Genomic DNA, 17597 nt, shown 5'->3' with positions numbered 1-17597 from the left:
TGATAAAAAAAGCCGCAGTTTATCTAAAATAGTTTACGTGTTTCTGATTTCTGGAAAAAAAAGCTGAGACCTTTTTCTACATTTTCGTGTTTCATCACCGATATTTCGGGAACTAATAACCCACTACTGAATAATTTTTTTTTTTGAAATAATTTGCTTTTTGATCCCATCATTTGAAAATGTTAAAAAGAAATTTTTAAGCCTTTTCAAAATGTTATTATTTTTTTCTTCATCCATGCCCAGAATTATGCCCAAGACCACAAATTGATAAACAAAATCCTTCAAAAGATACATAAATTTAAATTTTCTCTAACTATTTTGTTTAGGATAGCTGTCAATTTGTATGGAAAATTATGTGGATTATATGGACAAACTGATGATGCAAAATGGCTTTGTTGGGCATACGGAAAACGCCCAATAAGTTTTAGCCAGATTAAAAAAATGCGAAACTTGGATGGCTGGACTGCTCAATTACAATTACTTAACAATCTTGATGCAATTATTAACGAAATCAGCCGATTTATAGTTTATTTTTTTTGCATTATGTAGTAAACACGTTTTTTTTCCACTTTAACTTTCCTCTTTTATCAACTCTCTCTTATTGTGATCTTCTTTTTAAATGTTTTCATTGCATTCACTGTTTTTTTTTGTGACGTTTTCTATTTTTCTTGCATCTCAAAATATATATGATAAGAACTTTTCCATTTTCCAAATTCTTATCACCTTTGTCTGTTAAGCTTAGCTGCTATTTTTTTTATTCATTTTGTCTGAGCCATTTCGTGAATAAGCATCAAACTTCCTATTTTCTTCATTCTCTTTTGTTGTGATTTTCTTTATAAATTGTATTGAATGTTTTAATCTTAATCTCTTATTTTGACGCACCAAATATTCTTTTTCATTTTTTTTTTATCTTTTTCCTTGTATTTGATAAGAACTTCAATAAGAGCTTATCTTCAACTATTTTTCCATTTTTTTTATCCTTTATCCTTGTATTTGATAAGAACTTCAATAAGAGCTTATCTCCTTTGTGGATCAACTTTTGTTTCCTTTTTCCATATGTGCTATTTTCTTCTTTTTTTCATGATTAGCGGTGATTGAGGGCATACGCTCCAACACCATATTGTTTTAATATTCATTATCAGAAAGATTCAACTTGTTGAGGCATACGTCAACATTTGTTTTGTACAGTTGAGGCGTTCGTCAAACTGTTTTTTTTTCTCTTCTTTTTATCATCAGTACAGTTGAGGCGTTCGTCAAACTGTTTTCTCTGTTTTATTTCAGTGCAGTTGAGGCGTTCGTCAACTCATAACTATCTCACTCACTTACCCACCAACTGCGCCATGTAGTAAACACGTTTATTTTCAATTATTTTAATCTACACTGCAGCCATCTTGACGATGGAAACTGAAAATGTCGTCAAACGACCATTCACTGCAAATTTCCAAACCAGACTGAAGACCTGGCCCTGGCCACGATCATTCCAAGAGCGCACACACACAACCGACTCTCTCGTGTGCATCGCAGCAATCGATGACTTTGTCTTGTCGCGCGCTCTCTCTCTTTTTCCTCAACGACGCTTCGCGTTGCGCAGCAGACAAGCGTGAGGCACTCACACTCCAACGGTCACTCACGCGTTGCTGGCTAATTTCACTCAGCAATCAACTACCGTCGAGTATCGACTCTAACATTTCAAACGGCCATACGTATATGTAGCATTTATTTTGCTTTGAATATTTCAATCGATAAAGTTATTTTGCTATATTGACTATCCTCGTCTTATTCTCTACACATTATTCATTTTGCTAAAACTGGTTTAAGCTTTTAATAAATCTGTCTAAAAAAGTTTCAGCTGAAAAAACTCAAATAGGAAAAAATGGCACAATAAAAGAATTGAATTAGGTCGATGCAAATTTCATTTTATTATGCGATTCAAAATTTGTTAAAAAATCAGGGGACATTAAAGTTTTATTTAAAAACTAACTTAATCCACCTATGTGGTTGATGCCTTCCTCACTTTTTACCAAAAATGGGTATATGAGTGGTTTCATCATTTTTTAGATCCAGAAAAAAAGAACTCAATGTATAACTTATGTGGTCATAACTCGAGACAGGGTTGCCAGATCTTCAATGTTTTGGACTCTTTGGAAAAGCCTTTCAATTACCTAACCAACTATGGGTCGGATGATGGATCCGGTCATAGTTTACATACATTTAAGTGAGATCCGGCATCAAAAAAGTACAAATATATCACTTAAGTGGTCATAACTCGAGACAAGGTTCCCAGATCTTCAATATTTTGGACTCGTTGGAAAGGCCTTTCAATTACCTAACCAACTATGGGTCGGATGATGGATCCGGACATAGTTTACATACATTTAAGTGAGATCCGGCTTCAAAAATGTACATAAATATCTCTTAAGTGGTCATAACTCGAGACAGGGTTGCCAGATCTTCAATGTCTTGGACTCATTGGAAAGGCCTTTCAATTACCTAATCAACGATGGGTCGGATGATGGATCCGGACATCGTTTACATGCATATAATTGAGATCCGGGTATTTGTGAAAACACATTTTTATACATAACTGTTGAACTACTTATCGAAACTTCAAACAATTCAATAGCGATGTATGGGACCCTAAACCAAGTCGAATGCAACTGGTTCGATCAAAATCGGTTCAGCCAGTGCTGAGAAAACTCAACTTCGTTGAAATCAGACAATTTATCGAAGATAAATATGTATATTTGGTTGAACTACATATGAACTAGAAAAAAAAATCTTCAAACAGTCCATAAACCATTTTATATTATGGATTCCTGCTCCATCAAAACCATTCTCAACAATGACGACACACATTTAAACGTACAACACAGCAATGTTTCAAGTTTTAGAACATTATTCATCCATAATACTATACTGAAAGTACACAACACACTAAGAAAACACAATAAAATGGAAGCCATTGTTTCGCCCCATCCTTTGTTTCGTCTGTTCGTGCAGCAATGGCAAAGCTTTTCCGGGGTGCTTTCAAGCGCACACACATTTCGTTGTCGTCGCACAATGTTATGTGTATAATGTTCATATGTGTTTGTGAAAAACAGTGCGCTACACAAAATAGTTGAAAACAGCGACAACAGGATACATTGTACCCCCGCTTTTCTACTCGAACAAGCGCCCCAGGATTGCCGAACAAGGCGCACTTGTGTGTTTGTGTTTGACAGTTGGGGGTCGTTCAGTAATTACGAAACCCGAAAAATTATTTAAAGATTTTTGATAAGAAAAATTCATAACTTAGAATTGACATGACAGAGATTTCAATTTCCTTCTCGCGAGACTTGGCAAATTTTCAGCAATGGCTTTCCTCGTGGCGTCGGATTACCCAGTTCGTGCCAGCAGGTGACAACCATGTGCTTATGTACTTGTCGTCGAGTTTGAGTGGCAACACTGCCAGGGGGGGAGAGGACAAGCAAGGATGTGCTCCTCATTTCCTTTGTGTTCTCTCATTGTGAGCGAAATTTTCCGAAACACTGGCGAAAACTGGGGGAGGAAACATAAAACATGTGTTGCCAACAGAGAAAAACGAAATCGGAGAGAGAGAGAGAGAGCGTCTGACTATCCTTTCTTTTGTTTTTATCCATTTTCCTCGGCACTCACACCGACACTGTCGGGCTCAATGGGTGGAAATGAGTGCGTTTTTGTTTTTCGTATTTGTGCTGAAAAATGTCTCTCCCCCATTTTGTGTCGTGCCTGGTCTGGTGTATGGCGACCTATTCAATCGGATGTGGATGGGAGTCGGGGGGAAATGAGGGTAAACAATACCTTTAGAGAGTAGGAAAAAGCGGGATCGCACAATGGATTTTGCAATCAGTCCCACAACAGCGACGAGATGTCAGGTGCGATGAGTTCCTGGTGGCCGGAAGGTGATCAGTGTTGGAAGCATAGATTATTTTTTTTAAATCAAAAATGAAATAAAAACATTAAGTTTCTTAAAAAATTAGGCAATGATTTTGTTTTAAATTTAAAACAACATTAAAAAAATCAAAAAAACAGATACACTACAACACACCTGTTTCATTAAATCTTGCCAAGTGGTGTGAACCAGAGCAGTAGGGAAGATAGAAGGGGGAAAATCTGCTCGAACAATGGCGAAATACTTGGAAATCATACCTTTCCGGATTCTCATCCTATTCTCCTGTCGCCAGTTTGGCAGGAAATTAGAGGAAATGTTCATGGATTTCCGAGATTATGAAGATGCTTGCTTTCGCTGGCAAGAAGCGTCGTACTCCATTGTGGTTTTATGTGATATCCCAGAGATTCGGAGTATTGTCCATGTTTCATAACCTGGAGATAATTTAACTGGTATGATATGAGTAAAAATGACATATTTTGGTTGTTTTAATTAAGACATTTTTCATTATAATTGTTGTTTATACGTTTGCCTTTTTATCTTGAATTATTATCATAAAATGGATACTTTACATAAACAAAAGTTGAGGAAAAAAATTATAAGATTTTTTGAAATCTTTGAACCTTTTGATACATTGATATGATTAGGCAATTTAAGCAATGTTTAGCTCTGCTTTGCTACAGTACACATATTAAAATTGTTGAAATAAAGTTTTTTTTCTTTTTTTTCAAATAAATAATAAAAACTGATTCTGAATAATTTAATAAAGTTGTTGTATTTTTTTCAATTCATTGTTTTAGAGTTTTTTTTATAACTTTTATTTTTGTGTAATTAATTTAACATTTTAAATTTGTTTTTTTTTTATAAAATTTAAATCTAAAATTTGTTCTAAGTGCCAAATTTCAACTAACGATAACTCGGAAACTATTGGTCAGATTTTTAATGGTAAAAAATAAAAGTTTTGTGAAATTGTCTGATCTTTTTAATAAAAAATAATTTTAAAATCAAGTGACATAAACTTTGAAAAATATTTACAACGGCCTTACAGGGTAGTAAATAAAACTTAGAAAAAACAATATTCATCGATTTGAATTCTTTATATGGCTGTATCTCAGAAACTACACAGAAAAAAAAAATTGAATTTTGGAATGTTGAAAATTTGGTAGGTTGAATATTACCTATTTTTTGAGTAATATTATGAAAACTCACCAATTCCTTATGTAATATTACACCTTTTTTTTTGCCACAACCATTTCCTGATGATTCAGAGAGAAAATTATAGGAAATTTCAACCCAGATTATTCCTTTTTTTCTGGGTGCATTTGTTTTTAGAAGTAAAGCGCAAAACATGACAATGTTTTAGGTGTACAGAAGCTATTATTTGAAAACGGTACATTTTATCGAATAAAAACAAAGTACATTCAATTGTAAATTAAATTTTGCTATTTTTTTGTCAAAAAAGTCTTAATCGTGACAAACAACTTGATCACAAAACTATTTCTCAAGGCAGGAATTTCAGACCGAAATTTTATGGAGACTTTTATAGAAATAATGATGCAAAATGACTGAAATTTAAAAATCGTGAAAAATTGCGAAATCCTAGAGAACTACTCAGTACTTAATATTGAATATTCCCAAGTAACATTTTTTTCCAGGAGTTCTACAAGAGCTCTACAAGATAGCTACAGCATAGCAGTTTGGACCGCGGTAGGATAAAACTCTCTTCAAGTACTCTTCCAAACTCCTGAAGAAGTTTTGAAGAGAATTTTATCCTACCGCGGTCCAAACTGCTATGCTGTAGCTATCTTGAAGAGCTCTTGTAGAACTCCTGGAAAAAAATGTTACTTGGGATTCGGCCCTTTGGAAATGTTAGTCTTGATTTCCAAATTATTAAAATACTTTTTCGAGGAGATAAGGACCATTAGTTTCCAAGATATCGGTGAACACCTCTTATAAACAGTGTTCAAAATTAACTCAGCTCTTCTGATTTCTTTTTTTCGAAAATAAGCAACCAAGGGCAATTTTTTAGTTGAAAAAACGCGACAATTTTCAAAAAGTTATCTTAAAAATGTATTTACTTTAAAAACGGTGCACTTTACTAAAAAAATCAATGAAGTTCTTTTTGATTGAAAATTTGTTTTTGCATTCAAAATTAAGTGAGACACAATTTATTTAAAAAAAAAACATAAATTGATCCAAAATAGTTTGCAAATTTTGAAATTTTCTGAAAAGATTACATTTTATCTCCCTTGAACTTGAAATAAATGTATAATGACAAAAAGTGATTTTAAAAATTAGCAAAACAAAATCCCCAAAATCATTTTTTTGTGTAGCCTAATGCATGCCTAAAACATTGAAAAATATTTGCAACGGCCTGAATTACAAAATGCATTTTTGTCAATATTTCATAATTGCTATGTTGGCCGCCATCTTGGATTTAATTTTTTTAAACATTCATTCATTTATTTAAGCATTTCAAAGAATATGCAATTCGAGATAATGATGTTTTTTGCTTCAAATGACTGTCAAGTATCTCTGGGCCACGTTTCAGAAGGTTTGCTGATGTAGTTCTCGAGATACAGCCATTTCAAAATGTTATTTCCGACTTTTTCTAAGAAAATTTATAAAAACTATAAAATTTCAGCACTTAAAAGAATATGCATTTCGAGATAATGATGAATTTGACTTCATAAGACTGCCAAGTATCTCTGGGCCAAATTTCAGAAAGTTTGCTGATGTAGTAGATACAGCCATTTTAAAATGTTATTTTTGCAATTCCGTCGTGATACTACTTACTTTTCCTGTCATTCTTGAACGACGAAATAGCCTACTTTTCTGTACCAAAAAAAAAAAAAAAAGCAGAATCGAATAGCAACACTTTTCAAAATAAATGCTGAAAAATTCTACTTTTCAGCACTTGTTTCGAAAAGTAACACTTTTCAACATTTTTATGATTTAAACGATTTATTGACAAAATACATGCAAATTTGACAGAAAATTTCACTCAGTGTGTGTTTTTTGGAATTGCAAAAAATGTTGTATGGAACTCGTTGCAAAACTTGATCTTTTCAGCACTCTTCGTATTTATCCAACTCGGTGAACCACGTTGGATAAATGTACGACTCGTGCTGAAAAAATCCTCTCTTTGCAACTTGTTGCATAAACTACTACTTCGACTTTCTCTTAGAAACTCTTAGAAAAAGTCGAAAATAACATTTTAAAATGGCTGTATCTCGAGAACTACATCAGCAAACCTTCTGAAACTTAGCCCAGAGATACTTGGCAGTCTTATGAAGCAAAAAACATCATTATCTCGAATTGCATATTCTTTGAATTGCTAAAATTGAATAGATGCACATAGGTACACTATGGTGTAAGGAATCGATAGACCCCAAAATCTCGGATTGCATTTTTTTTCATAATAACGGTATTTTGAGCACCGTGGTGAGACAACGAAAAAAAAAGTGATTCGATTATCCGAAGTTAAATATTTCCAAGGCCTTTGGATAATCGAGTTTGGACTCATGTGAAAAATTAGGTTAATAAACACTTCATATTTCGACCTAGATGCTAAATAAAATTATAATAAACTTGAATTCTTGAACAAAGTGCAAAAGTACATATCTGAAAATGAGTTTGCAAGATCGAAATTTGATTCAATCTTATTTTTTTTTTAATTTTATTGGTGATTTTGTTGCACAAAAGTTAAACATTGCACAAACTTAAATCAATGCCCCATCGATTTTCCATCATCAACAAACTTTCAATCGAACCTTCCAACTGTTCGACTGTTGATTCCCCTGTCGAGTGCACAACACACTGCCCGCAACGAACATGTATAAATTTTACAAAACCATCACAAAAGTTTTATGTGCCACGCCGCCGTTGTCGTTTGTCGCTGTTGTTATATTTACATCCACCGTCATCATCAATTTTGTATGTTTTCACCTTTATTCCCACCCAGAACCCACCGAATGGATTATGTATATTTTTCTCGTCGCCGTCCAAAATGTATTGAAATGACAGGGCCAGAGCCCAGGGACAGGTTATTGTTGTTGCCAAACAAATAATTGAACGCGTCGGAGTTCGACGAAATCGAGAGTGAACAGTCACCACCCCCCTCAACTGCCTGTTTGGCGAACGTGAAAATCCGGGATTCACAACACAAAAGAGGCCCAGCCAGGCTGAATTGAATTTTCTGATTTTCCACTCTTGGGTGGAAAACTTGAAGGTGTAGCAAAAGAGGGAAAAGAAAATGCAAATCTTCTTTTTTTACCTTACAAGAGAGCACAATGGATTAGAAGCCCGAGTTGTGAAGAGGAAAAATGTTGAGAAAAATATTGTTGCCAATTTCTTTTGTAACGATTGTTGATTTTTTTCGTGGAAGAAAAATCGATCCACACCAGATCCGAATTCAGTTTGTTGTTTGAACTTAAAGTTTACTGTGACATTTTGCAGAGTACTCACCCAACCGCTTGGAGATCTCCGAGTTGTGCATTTTCGGGTTGTCCTGGGCGATCTTCCGGCGCTGCAGCCGGGACCAGACCATGAACGCGTTCATCGGCCGCTTGATGTGCTCCTCCGCTGGCTTCTTCATCATCGTCTGCCCCAGGAGGCTGTAATAATAGGGCGAACTTTGGACGGTTAGTTGCAGGGGGGCTGCCGATTTGCTGGAGTTGGTGGTAAGGTAAAATAGTGAATCGGATGAAGACGAACAAAGAATGACTAACAAAATTCATGTAAAAAATAAGCAAATTAACAAACCAAACTTTACAGAATAAAACTGAATAAAACCTAAGCAAAATCATTAAAGCCGAACAAAAAATAAGAAATTAAAAAAAAAGATAAAATTTAAAGATACCCAAAAACGACAAAATTCAAAACACATTGAAACAAATAAACAAAAACAAATAATAAAGCAAAAAAGAAACTCGAAAAAATATTGAAAATAAATCAAACCAAATAATGACGAAATATGATAAAATAATAAAAAAAACACTAAAAATAAAAAGAAGAAGAGAATAAAAAGAACTAAACAATGCAAATTTGAAATATCTTAAAAGCCAAGCAAACCCAAGTAGGTAACATAAAAACAAATGCAACTAAACAAAATTGAAAATTATAAAGAACTTGAAAAAAGAGAAAACTCTATAACCTACAAAGCAAAAAAGAAATCAATAAAAAAGAAACAAAACATTTTATTTTGTTAAAAACATGAAAAAGCGAAAATTTCTGAAAAACTAAGGGAAAAAAATTATAAAATAAATCAAAACATGTAAAAAAATACAAATTGTAATAATGTAACAAAACAATTCAATTAAAAAATCCAAAGAAAATAAGAAAACCCAAAAAAATTAAAATCATAGAAAAAATAGAAAAATTACAAGAAAAAACAACATAGAACATTAATAAAAATTTAAGAAAAACAAAAAAAGACAAACAAAATCGAAGATAATTAAAAAATCAAAGGAAAATCCAAAGAAATCAAATAAGGCTTTATCCATAAAGTACGTCACGCTAAAATTCAAAAAATCAGATAATCAAACATCATCAAATCAAACAAAATCAAACAAAATCAAACAAAATCAAACAAAATCAAACAAAATCAAACAAAATCAAACAAAATCAAACAAAATCAAACAAAATCAAACAAAATCAAACAAAATCAAACAAAATCAAACAAAATCAAACAAAATCAAACAAAATCAAACAAAATCAAACAAAATCAAACAAAATCAAACAAAATCAAACAAAATCAAACAAAATCAAACAAAATAAAACAAAAAAAAAAAAAATCAAACAAAATCAAACAAAATCAAACAAAATCAAACAATCAAAAAGAAAATAAAAACAAAACACAGAAAATTAAAGAAAATAAAAAAATCCAACTAAATCAAAGAAAATAAAATAAAATCCAACCAAATTAAAAAATATCAAAGAAAAAAATGGAAACCACTAAATAAAATTTATAAGAGTCGTCAAAAATCAAAGAACTCTACAAATTACGAAAAATACCGAATATCATCGACGACTAAATTAAACTAAAGAAAACTAAAGAAAACTAAAGAAAACTAAAGAAAACTAAAGAAAACTAAAGAAAACTAAAGAAAACTAAAGAAAACTAAAGAAAACTAAAGAAAACTAAAGAAAACTAAAGAAAACTAAAGAAAACTAAAGAAAACTAAAGAAAACTAAAGAAAACTAAAGAAAACTAAAGAAAACTAAAGAAAACTAAAGAAAACTAAAGAAAACTAAAGAAAACTAAAGAAAACTAAAGAAAACTAAAGAAAACTAAAGAAAACTAAAGAAAACTAAAGAAAACTAAAGAAAACTAAAGAAAACTAAAGAAAACTAAAGAAAACTAAAGAAAACTAAAGAAAACTAAAGAAAACTAAAGAAAACTAAAGAAAACTAAAGAAAACTAAAGAAAACTAAAGAAAACTAAAGAAAACTAAAGAAAACTAAAGAAAACTAAAGAAAACTAAAGAAAACTAAAGAAAACTAAAGAAAACTAAAGAAAACTAAAGAAAACTAAAGAAAACTAAAGAAAACTAAAGAAAACTAAAGAAAACTAAAGAAAACTAAAAAAAAAACTAAAGAAAACTAAAGAAAACTAAAGAAAACTAAAGAAAACTAAAGAAAACTAAAGAAAACTAAAGAAAACTAAAGAAAACTAAAGAAAACTAAAGAAAACTAAAGAAAACTAAAGAAAACTAAAGAAAACTAAAGAAAACTAAAGAAAACTAAAGAAAACTAAAGAAAACTAAAGAAAACTAAAGAAAACTAAAGAAAACTAAAGAAAACTAAAGAAAACTAAAGAAAACTAAAGAAAACTAAAGAAAACTAAAGAAAACTAAAGAAAACTAAAAAAAAAAACTAAAGAAAACTAAAGAAAACTAAAGAAAACTAAAGAAAACTAAAGAAAACTAAAGAAAACTAAAGAAAGCTAATGAAAACTAAAGAAAACTAAGAAAAATAAACAAGACTAGACAAAACTATGCTAAACTAAACAAACCTTAACGAATTTAAACTAAAAATAACTAAAGAAAACGAAAAAAATAACAACAAAACTAAAGAAAACCAAACAAAGTTAGCAAAGTAAATAAAGTAAACAAAGTAAACAAAGTAAACACAGTAAACAAAGTAAACAAAGTAAACAAAGTAAACAAAGTAAACAAAGTAAACAAAGTAAACAAAGTCAACAAAGTAAACAAAGTAAACAAAGTAAACAAAGTAAACAAAGTAAACAAAGTAAACAAAGTAAACAAAGTAAACAAAGTAAACAAAGTAAACAAAGTAAACAAAGTAAACAAAGTAAACAAAGTAAACAAAGTAAACAAAGTAAACAAAGTAAACAAAGTAAACAAAGTAAACAAAGTAAACAAAGTAAACAAAGTAAACAAAGTAAACAAAGTAAACAAAGTAAACAAAGTAAACAAAGTAAACAAAGTAAACAAAGTCAACAAAGTAGACAAAGTAAACACAAAAATACTCGAATTTAAAAATAAGAAAATCATATAAAATCACAACATCCAATTTATTTATTTTTTTCGAACAAAAGAAAATCGTCTCCAGGAACTCAACTCACCCATTGCCATTCGCGCCTCCGTTGAGCAGCCCGCCGACGTTCTGGTGCAGATTTGCGGCCGCGGCCACGGCCTGTGCCGTCGTCGTGACGTGTCCTCCGGAACCTGCTCCACTGACCGATATCCCCCCAAGGCTCCCCACATTCCCGCCACTACTTCCACCTCCCGCACTCCCACCCGAACTCCCACCACCCCCTCCTCCACCGCCACCAATCCCGTGTGAACCGTGCAGGGCGTTCACAGATGACGCAACGCCGTGCAGGTTTTGCGTGTGCAGATTCAGCGAGTTGAGCGCCGCGTGCGATGATTGATTCGTGAGAGCTTGCGAGGTCGGTATCGACAGCGGATGGGACAGCGACAGGCCCGGTATCGACAGCGACGGTATCCGATCCATCATTTTGTGGCCAAAGTAATCCGACGAGGCCGCCGTGGTTGCCGAGAGAGGTGACAAATCCTCTTCGCGTTGGCGTTTGATGGCGTGTCACGGTTCTGTGGAGGGAAGCGGAAAAGAATTAGTTAGCTATTGAACAACATTTTGGGGTATTTGGACTCTTATCTGAATGAAGTAGCTGAATTGATAGGTTTTAAAGCCCCTCCCAATTTGTGACACCAAAATGTTCTAATAAAAGGATTTTATTTTGCATTTTGGGTGTTTTTGAACACCCCTTACTTAAGGCGGTTTCAAGAACATCTAAAATGTAATAAATGACAATTTTGCTTACTGGACCTTTCCAAAAAGAAAATATTTAGCTTTTTTTATTTATTTTCGAAATTGACCTTATGGCTTGTTGAACCAAACCTACCATCAAGCAAAACCAGTCCAAAAGGTCGATCTGACCTAAAGTCAACTTGAAGAAAAGAAAGAAAAGTTATTAATCATTCACAGAGCCTAAGCCCTCTCTACAGGCCGAAATGCGTGTGTACAAACGTGCCAAGCCATCACAACCTTCAGAAATCTCCTCTTCCTCCAACTTCAAGATCTCAAAAAAAGCCCTGGAGTACGCCATTAAGGCCACACCGGCGTTCAGGCCCCGTCGGAATGCTAAATGGATCCCAACCGCACACACGTCACTGAGGTCTGCGTGGCAGATGAATGGATTTGTTGGCGGGAATCCTGGCGGTTTTGCACCTTCGAGAGACCTGAAGGCACCTCCGCGCGGGAAGAAGTGCCGCGTGTCAATCTTGCGCCCGCGGGATAATGGGATATTCCCGATAGCGATCTTAATCGGACCAGACAGACTGGCAGCGTCGGGGTCTCTCGTAGCAGATGGACTTGCCGAGGAAGAACAAGGTGGTATAAGTGTGTCTGCGAGAGGAGTTCAATCGACGGGCCACGATAACCATCTACTAATGAGGCCTTTGACGGGGCCGTTTGTTCGAGATGCAAACAAACTGATCGCGGAGGTTAAATGGTTCATTTGGAGAAACGTGTCACGGTCATGGCTTTGTGGTCTGTAGAACTGATTGAGCTGAAAAACGACTAAAAAAATTTTTTTTTGAGTGCTACGGTCAAACCACTTTTTACGCGAATTTTGGTTCTCGCGTAAAAAAAATCGCGTAAAAAAAGTTCGCGCTATTTTGAATTTTTCGCGTAAAAAGAGTTTTCAGTATTTTTTAGTTTTATAAAGCATTATATTTTTTTAATAATAATTATGTAATTCCAGGTTATTCCAAAAAGGTTCAGTGACCTACGCTGTATATTCTAAGCATCAGTGACCTACGCTGTATATTCTACAGCAGGTAGGGTTGTTCTGGGTTATCCAAGAACTTCCGGAAGTAATGAACTGATTATCTACCTGTTCAACAAGGGTCTGTACCAGTGTATCCACCATCGTTATAATTGCAGGTAGCTTCCGTGACCAACGATGGTTACCTTGTGATCTGTTAGAATGTACGAAGTCATCCAAGAACTCCCGGAAGTTATGGCCTGGATATCTACCTGATCAACGGGAGTCTATATGGCTATATTAACCATCGGTATAGCTTCAGGTAGCTTCAGTGGACCACGATGGGCACTCTGCGGCATGTTGGATTGTTTTGGGTCATCCAGGAACTCCTGGAAGTCCTGGCCTGAATATTTTCCTGATCAACGCATAAATGTCCCATTGGAATTAGCATTCGCATTTGAGGACGAGTTCCTGGATGTCTCAACACAATCTAACATGTCGAAAATTGTTCATCGTGGTCCACTGAAGCTACCTGAAGCTATACCGATGGTTAATATAGCCATATAAACTCCCGTTGATCAGGTAGATATCCAGGCCATAACTTCCGGGAGTTCCTGGATGACCTCGTACATTCTAACAGATCTCAGAGAGTCCATCGTGGCTTACTGAGGCTACCTGAAGCTATATCGATGGTTAATATAGCCATACAGACTCCCGTTGATCAGGTAGATATCCAGGCCATGACTTCCGGGAGTTCCTGGATGACCCCCTTTGATCAGGTAGATATCCAGGCCATGACTTCCGGAAGTTCCTGGATGACCTCGTACATTCTAACAGATCTCAGAGAGTCCATCGTGGCTTACTGAGGCTACCTGAAGCTATATCGATGGTTAATATAGCCATACAGACTCCCGTTGATCAGGTAGATATCCAGGCCATGACTTCCGGGAGTTCTTGGATGACTTCGTACATTCTAACAGATCGCAGAGAGTCCATCGTGGCTCACTGAAGCTACCTGAAGCTATATCGATGGTGAATACACCGGTACAAACATCCGTTGAACAGATTCTATTTGTGACTTCCGGATGTTCTTAGTTGTCCAGAACATCCCAATATGATGCAGAGTATCCGTAGGTCACCGAAGCTACTGATGGTAAAAACCCTGATTGTGGTCCCCGTTGAACAGGAAGATATGACCATAAAGGTTAAGACTTCCGACAGTTTAAAATCGGATTAGATGCGCCATCTTTCAAGATGTGATTTATTCCGCGACCCCTTTCCCCTTTAAGGGGAGGCAAAACAAGCTGTCTCTGAGTCAAAAATCGAGGAAAATCTCTTGTAAAAAATTGGGAAACCAATAAATTTCCACCAATTTTGCTCTTTTAACACTTCTGCGTCACACAGATCAACTTTCGGTCACGCAGAACCGATACCGGACGGAATCGACGTAACACCTTATAATGTGGCCCTCTTAAACCTTGCGGTTTCGTCAACGGATCCACAGGCGTGTATCGTTCTTTTTGCGACAAGACTCCGCCTCCCGGGTCTCCTAAGTGTGAAGGTATGGGCACGGGGAGAGGGCACCGAATACCTATATTTACACTTAGAATTTTTTGCGTCCGCCCCGGGATTCGAACCGGCGACCTCTGGATTGTGAGTCCAGTGCGCAGTCCGATTGATCCACACAGGCAGACATACCGATACCGGATGTTCCGAATACGTGTTCTGGTGGTACATGGAGTTAGACAAATCTTGGTCATAAATCTAATTGAAACATCATTGTAATCCTCAAAATTTACTGCAAATGTGATAAAAAAGCATCAGTTTTGACAAAAAAAAAACGTTACTTAATCCACCGGAAGGTGGTTGCTGCCTTCCTCCTAAAAGCCTTGCAACCACACACTACGAAAGCTTTGGCTAACGCTTACTTAGTAAAGACACTATACATCTGAGTGCTGCCATCTAGGTATGATAAATTTAATGAACCATTTGAAAGCACTGCAGTGTTTGTGTGCGTGCACTGAGCGTAAAGTTCCGACAGCTATCCGCCGGAGCTTTCAAATTATGTAAATAATGACCCTTTTTAGTATCAACCAAAACAGTTTTTCGTACATATCTTTTAAAGTACTGCACAAAGCCGGATGAAATTTAAAAAAGACTTAAAGAACCTGAAGGCAAATCCAAAAACATAGATCCGGACAAAATCGGTCGAGCCAGTTCCGAGAAAAGTGAGTGAGAAAAAAAATTCTACGTCCATCCACACGCACAGACATTTGCTCAGAATTTGATTCTGAGTCGATATGTATACGTAAAGGTATATCTGGGAGGCTTATTTAAAAAGTTCAATTTTTGAGTGATTTTATAGCCTTGCCTCAGTGAGGTGAGGAAGGCAAAACCTAAGCCGCCCCATATGGCCACCCCGGATGTTCCGGATACCTGTTCCCGTGGGGCCATTTTTCAAAATCACTCAAAATGGTCAAGCGACACTTCAAACATCGTGGAATAAGACAGATATTCACTCTACAACTCATTTCTAGTGTCCTCGACAAGATCCTGTCAAAGTATGGCCTCTCCGGATGTTCCTGTACCGGCGATATAAAGGGTTTAAGCACAGGTTTCGAATGGTAGCCAATTTCAATAAAAATTTGTATTTTTCATAAACTCCACAAATTAAAATACAACCAAAACAAAACTACAAAACTTCCTGAGAAATCGAATACAGCCTTGCAAAAAAAAAAAGATAATACAAAAATATGATTATCGCGAAATTATCGCAATTTGTATCCGCATTAGTGTGTGTTTTTTTCTCACTTGTTTTGCTAATTCACTTTCTTCTCTTTCAATTTCACTTTTTTCAGATTATTTCTACCATTAGGATAAAATTTTGTCATAACGTTCCTTATGTAAGGTACAGAGGATAAAACCAATTTTTTATCTGTCTTTGTATCATCAAAAGTTGAATTCATAAAAAATCTGGTTCCGAAATTATGTTTAGAGCTAAGATGATATGACAAATAAATTTTAAAAAGTAATTTTTGATGCATAATTGAATTTGGAACCAAAAATGACTAAACTTTTTTGTATTTCACCGTTTTCAAGTAAGGCTGTTCAAATAACGTTTGAAGTTGATGTTTGGCTCTTAAAAATCTGTGAGCACATTTTTTGTATTTAGAAATCTTCAAAATTTCAACGGATTTTTATCTGAAAATATTTTTCAAAGTTTATGTCGCCCCTCTTCAAAGTCGGCCTGAATACTCAGGGGGCAGAAAAAAAACCATTTCAAATGCATTTTCCTGCGTTTATAATCATATTTAGCATGTTTGAACTCCTTTGAAAACAATTTGAATTTTCATGAAATACCAATGTACAGTCCGACGAAAATTTTTTTTTTCGCGAAAAAAAACTCCGTTGATAGATCGATATTTTAAAAAATAATGATTTGATAACAACTGGGCGCGTGTGAAATGCATTTTAAAACACTTTTTTCATACAAGTTCTGAAACCTAGGCTTGTTATTTAAATCGACTCGACTTTCGTCAGAGCTGAGGGACATAAACTTCAAAAAATATTTGCAACGGCCTAACCAAAAAATTATATAAATTTCAATAACCACGTTGATATTCATTTTGACCATGATTGAACCAGTCAACCTTCATTAACATGTTAATCCCATGACAAGAAGTATTTTTTCACTTTGCCCCTTAAGGGCTAAGTGAAAGACCGAGCTCCGATTTTTGTCGTTTTGTGCTTGCTACATATCGCTCTCCCCGCGCGCTGCTCTCTCTCTCTATTCTCTCTCGCCGTCTGCACCGTGCTGCCAGCATGGCGATAGGCATATTTTTGTGCCGCAAGTTTCTATTATAGGAAATTCATAAATTTGTCCCCATTTTTCAACTCATGATGACATGGAAAAAATTGATTTGATTTTTTATGTATAAACTAGAAACATTTGTGACATTTTCTGCTCTGAAATTGAAACATAATCCATAATTTAACATCAAAATTAAACCAGCACCACCAGCACATGCTAGTCTTTCGAGTCCTTTTTTTGATTGTGAATGTTTCTTTTCTATGGTATGATTTGAAAAGAGTTAGAGAAGAGTTTTATAACAGTTAAAATTAATTAAGTAATAAACAATTTTGACCCAATAATTTGATAATTTGCTTTTGGAAACCCTTGATGATGGCTGCGTTAGGGTAACATTAGATTACAAATTGAAAAGTTGTCCTCCAGCAGTGACATTGGCCATTCCAACTTTGTAACCTGCAACAACCCAAACCCGCATCCGACGCCAAACCGTCTGGGTCCTAACCTTGCTCGAGGTCTCCCTCGGGAATGTGTCCCCCGCCTAGCCGGGCCCTCCACAGCGAAGGTCACAGCCCGGCCAGGAATCCACCAACCGTGGTCGGCCCCGAAAAAGAAAAACCCCTCGTACC

At 35.1% G+C, this 17597-nt stretch overlaps 1 protein-coding gene across 3 annotated transcripts in view; it reads right to left on the bottom strand.

Moving 5' to 3' along the window:
• LOC120426748 (transcription factor sox-2) overlaps positions 1-17597 on the bottom strand; it is a 175323-nt gene that overhangs the window by 120612 nt on the left and 37114 nt on the right. For 2 of the 3 annotated variants that reach the window (XM_052708342.1, XM_052708343.1), the window contains exons 2-3: positions 11496-11982; positions 8375-8541 (exon numbers count right to left, since the gene is read on the bottom strand). In XM_052708342.1, coding sequence (XP_052564302.1) covers positions 8375-8541; positions 11496-11890 — 562 coding nt within the window. In that variant the 5' untranslated portion in view covers positions 11891-11982. The remainder of the gene's footprint in view (positions 1-8374; positions 8542-11495; positions 11983-17597) is intronic. The other variant, XM_039591522.2, reaches the window with a different exon arrangement.

This window comes from Culex pipiens, chromosome 2, assembly GCF_016801865.2.
Source record: "Culex pipiens pallens isolate TS chromosome 2, TS_CPP_V2, whole genome shotgun sequence".
Classification (NCBI taxonomy): Eukaryota; Metazoa; Arthropoda; class Insecta; order Diptera; family Culicidae; genus Culex; species Culex pipiens.
The sequence above is the reverse complement of the archived record's forward strand: the minus strand, read 5'-3'. Positions and strand labels throughout refer to the sequence as shown.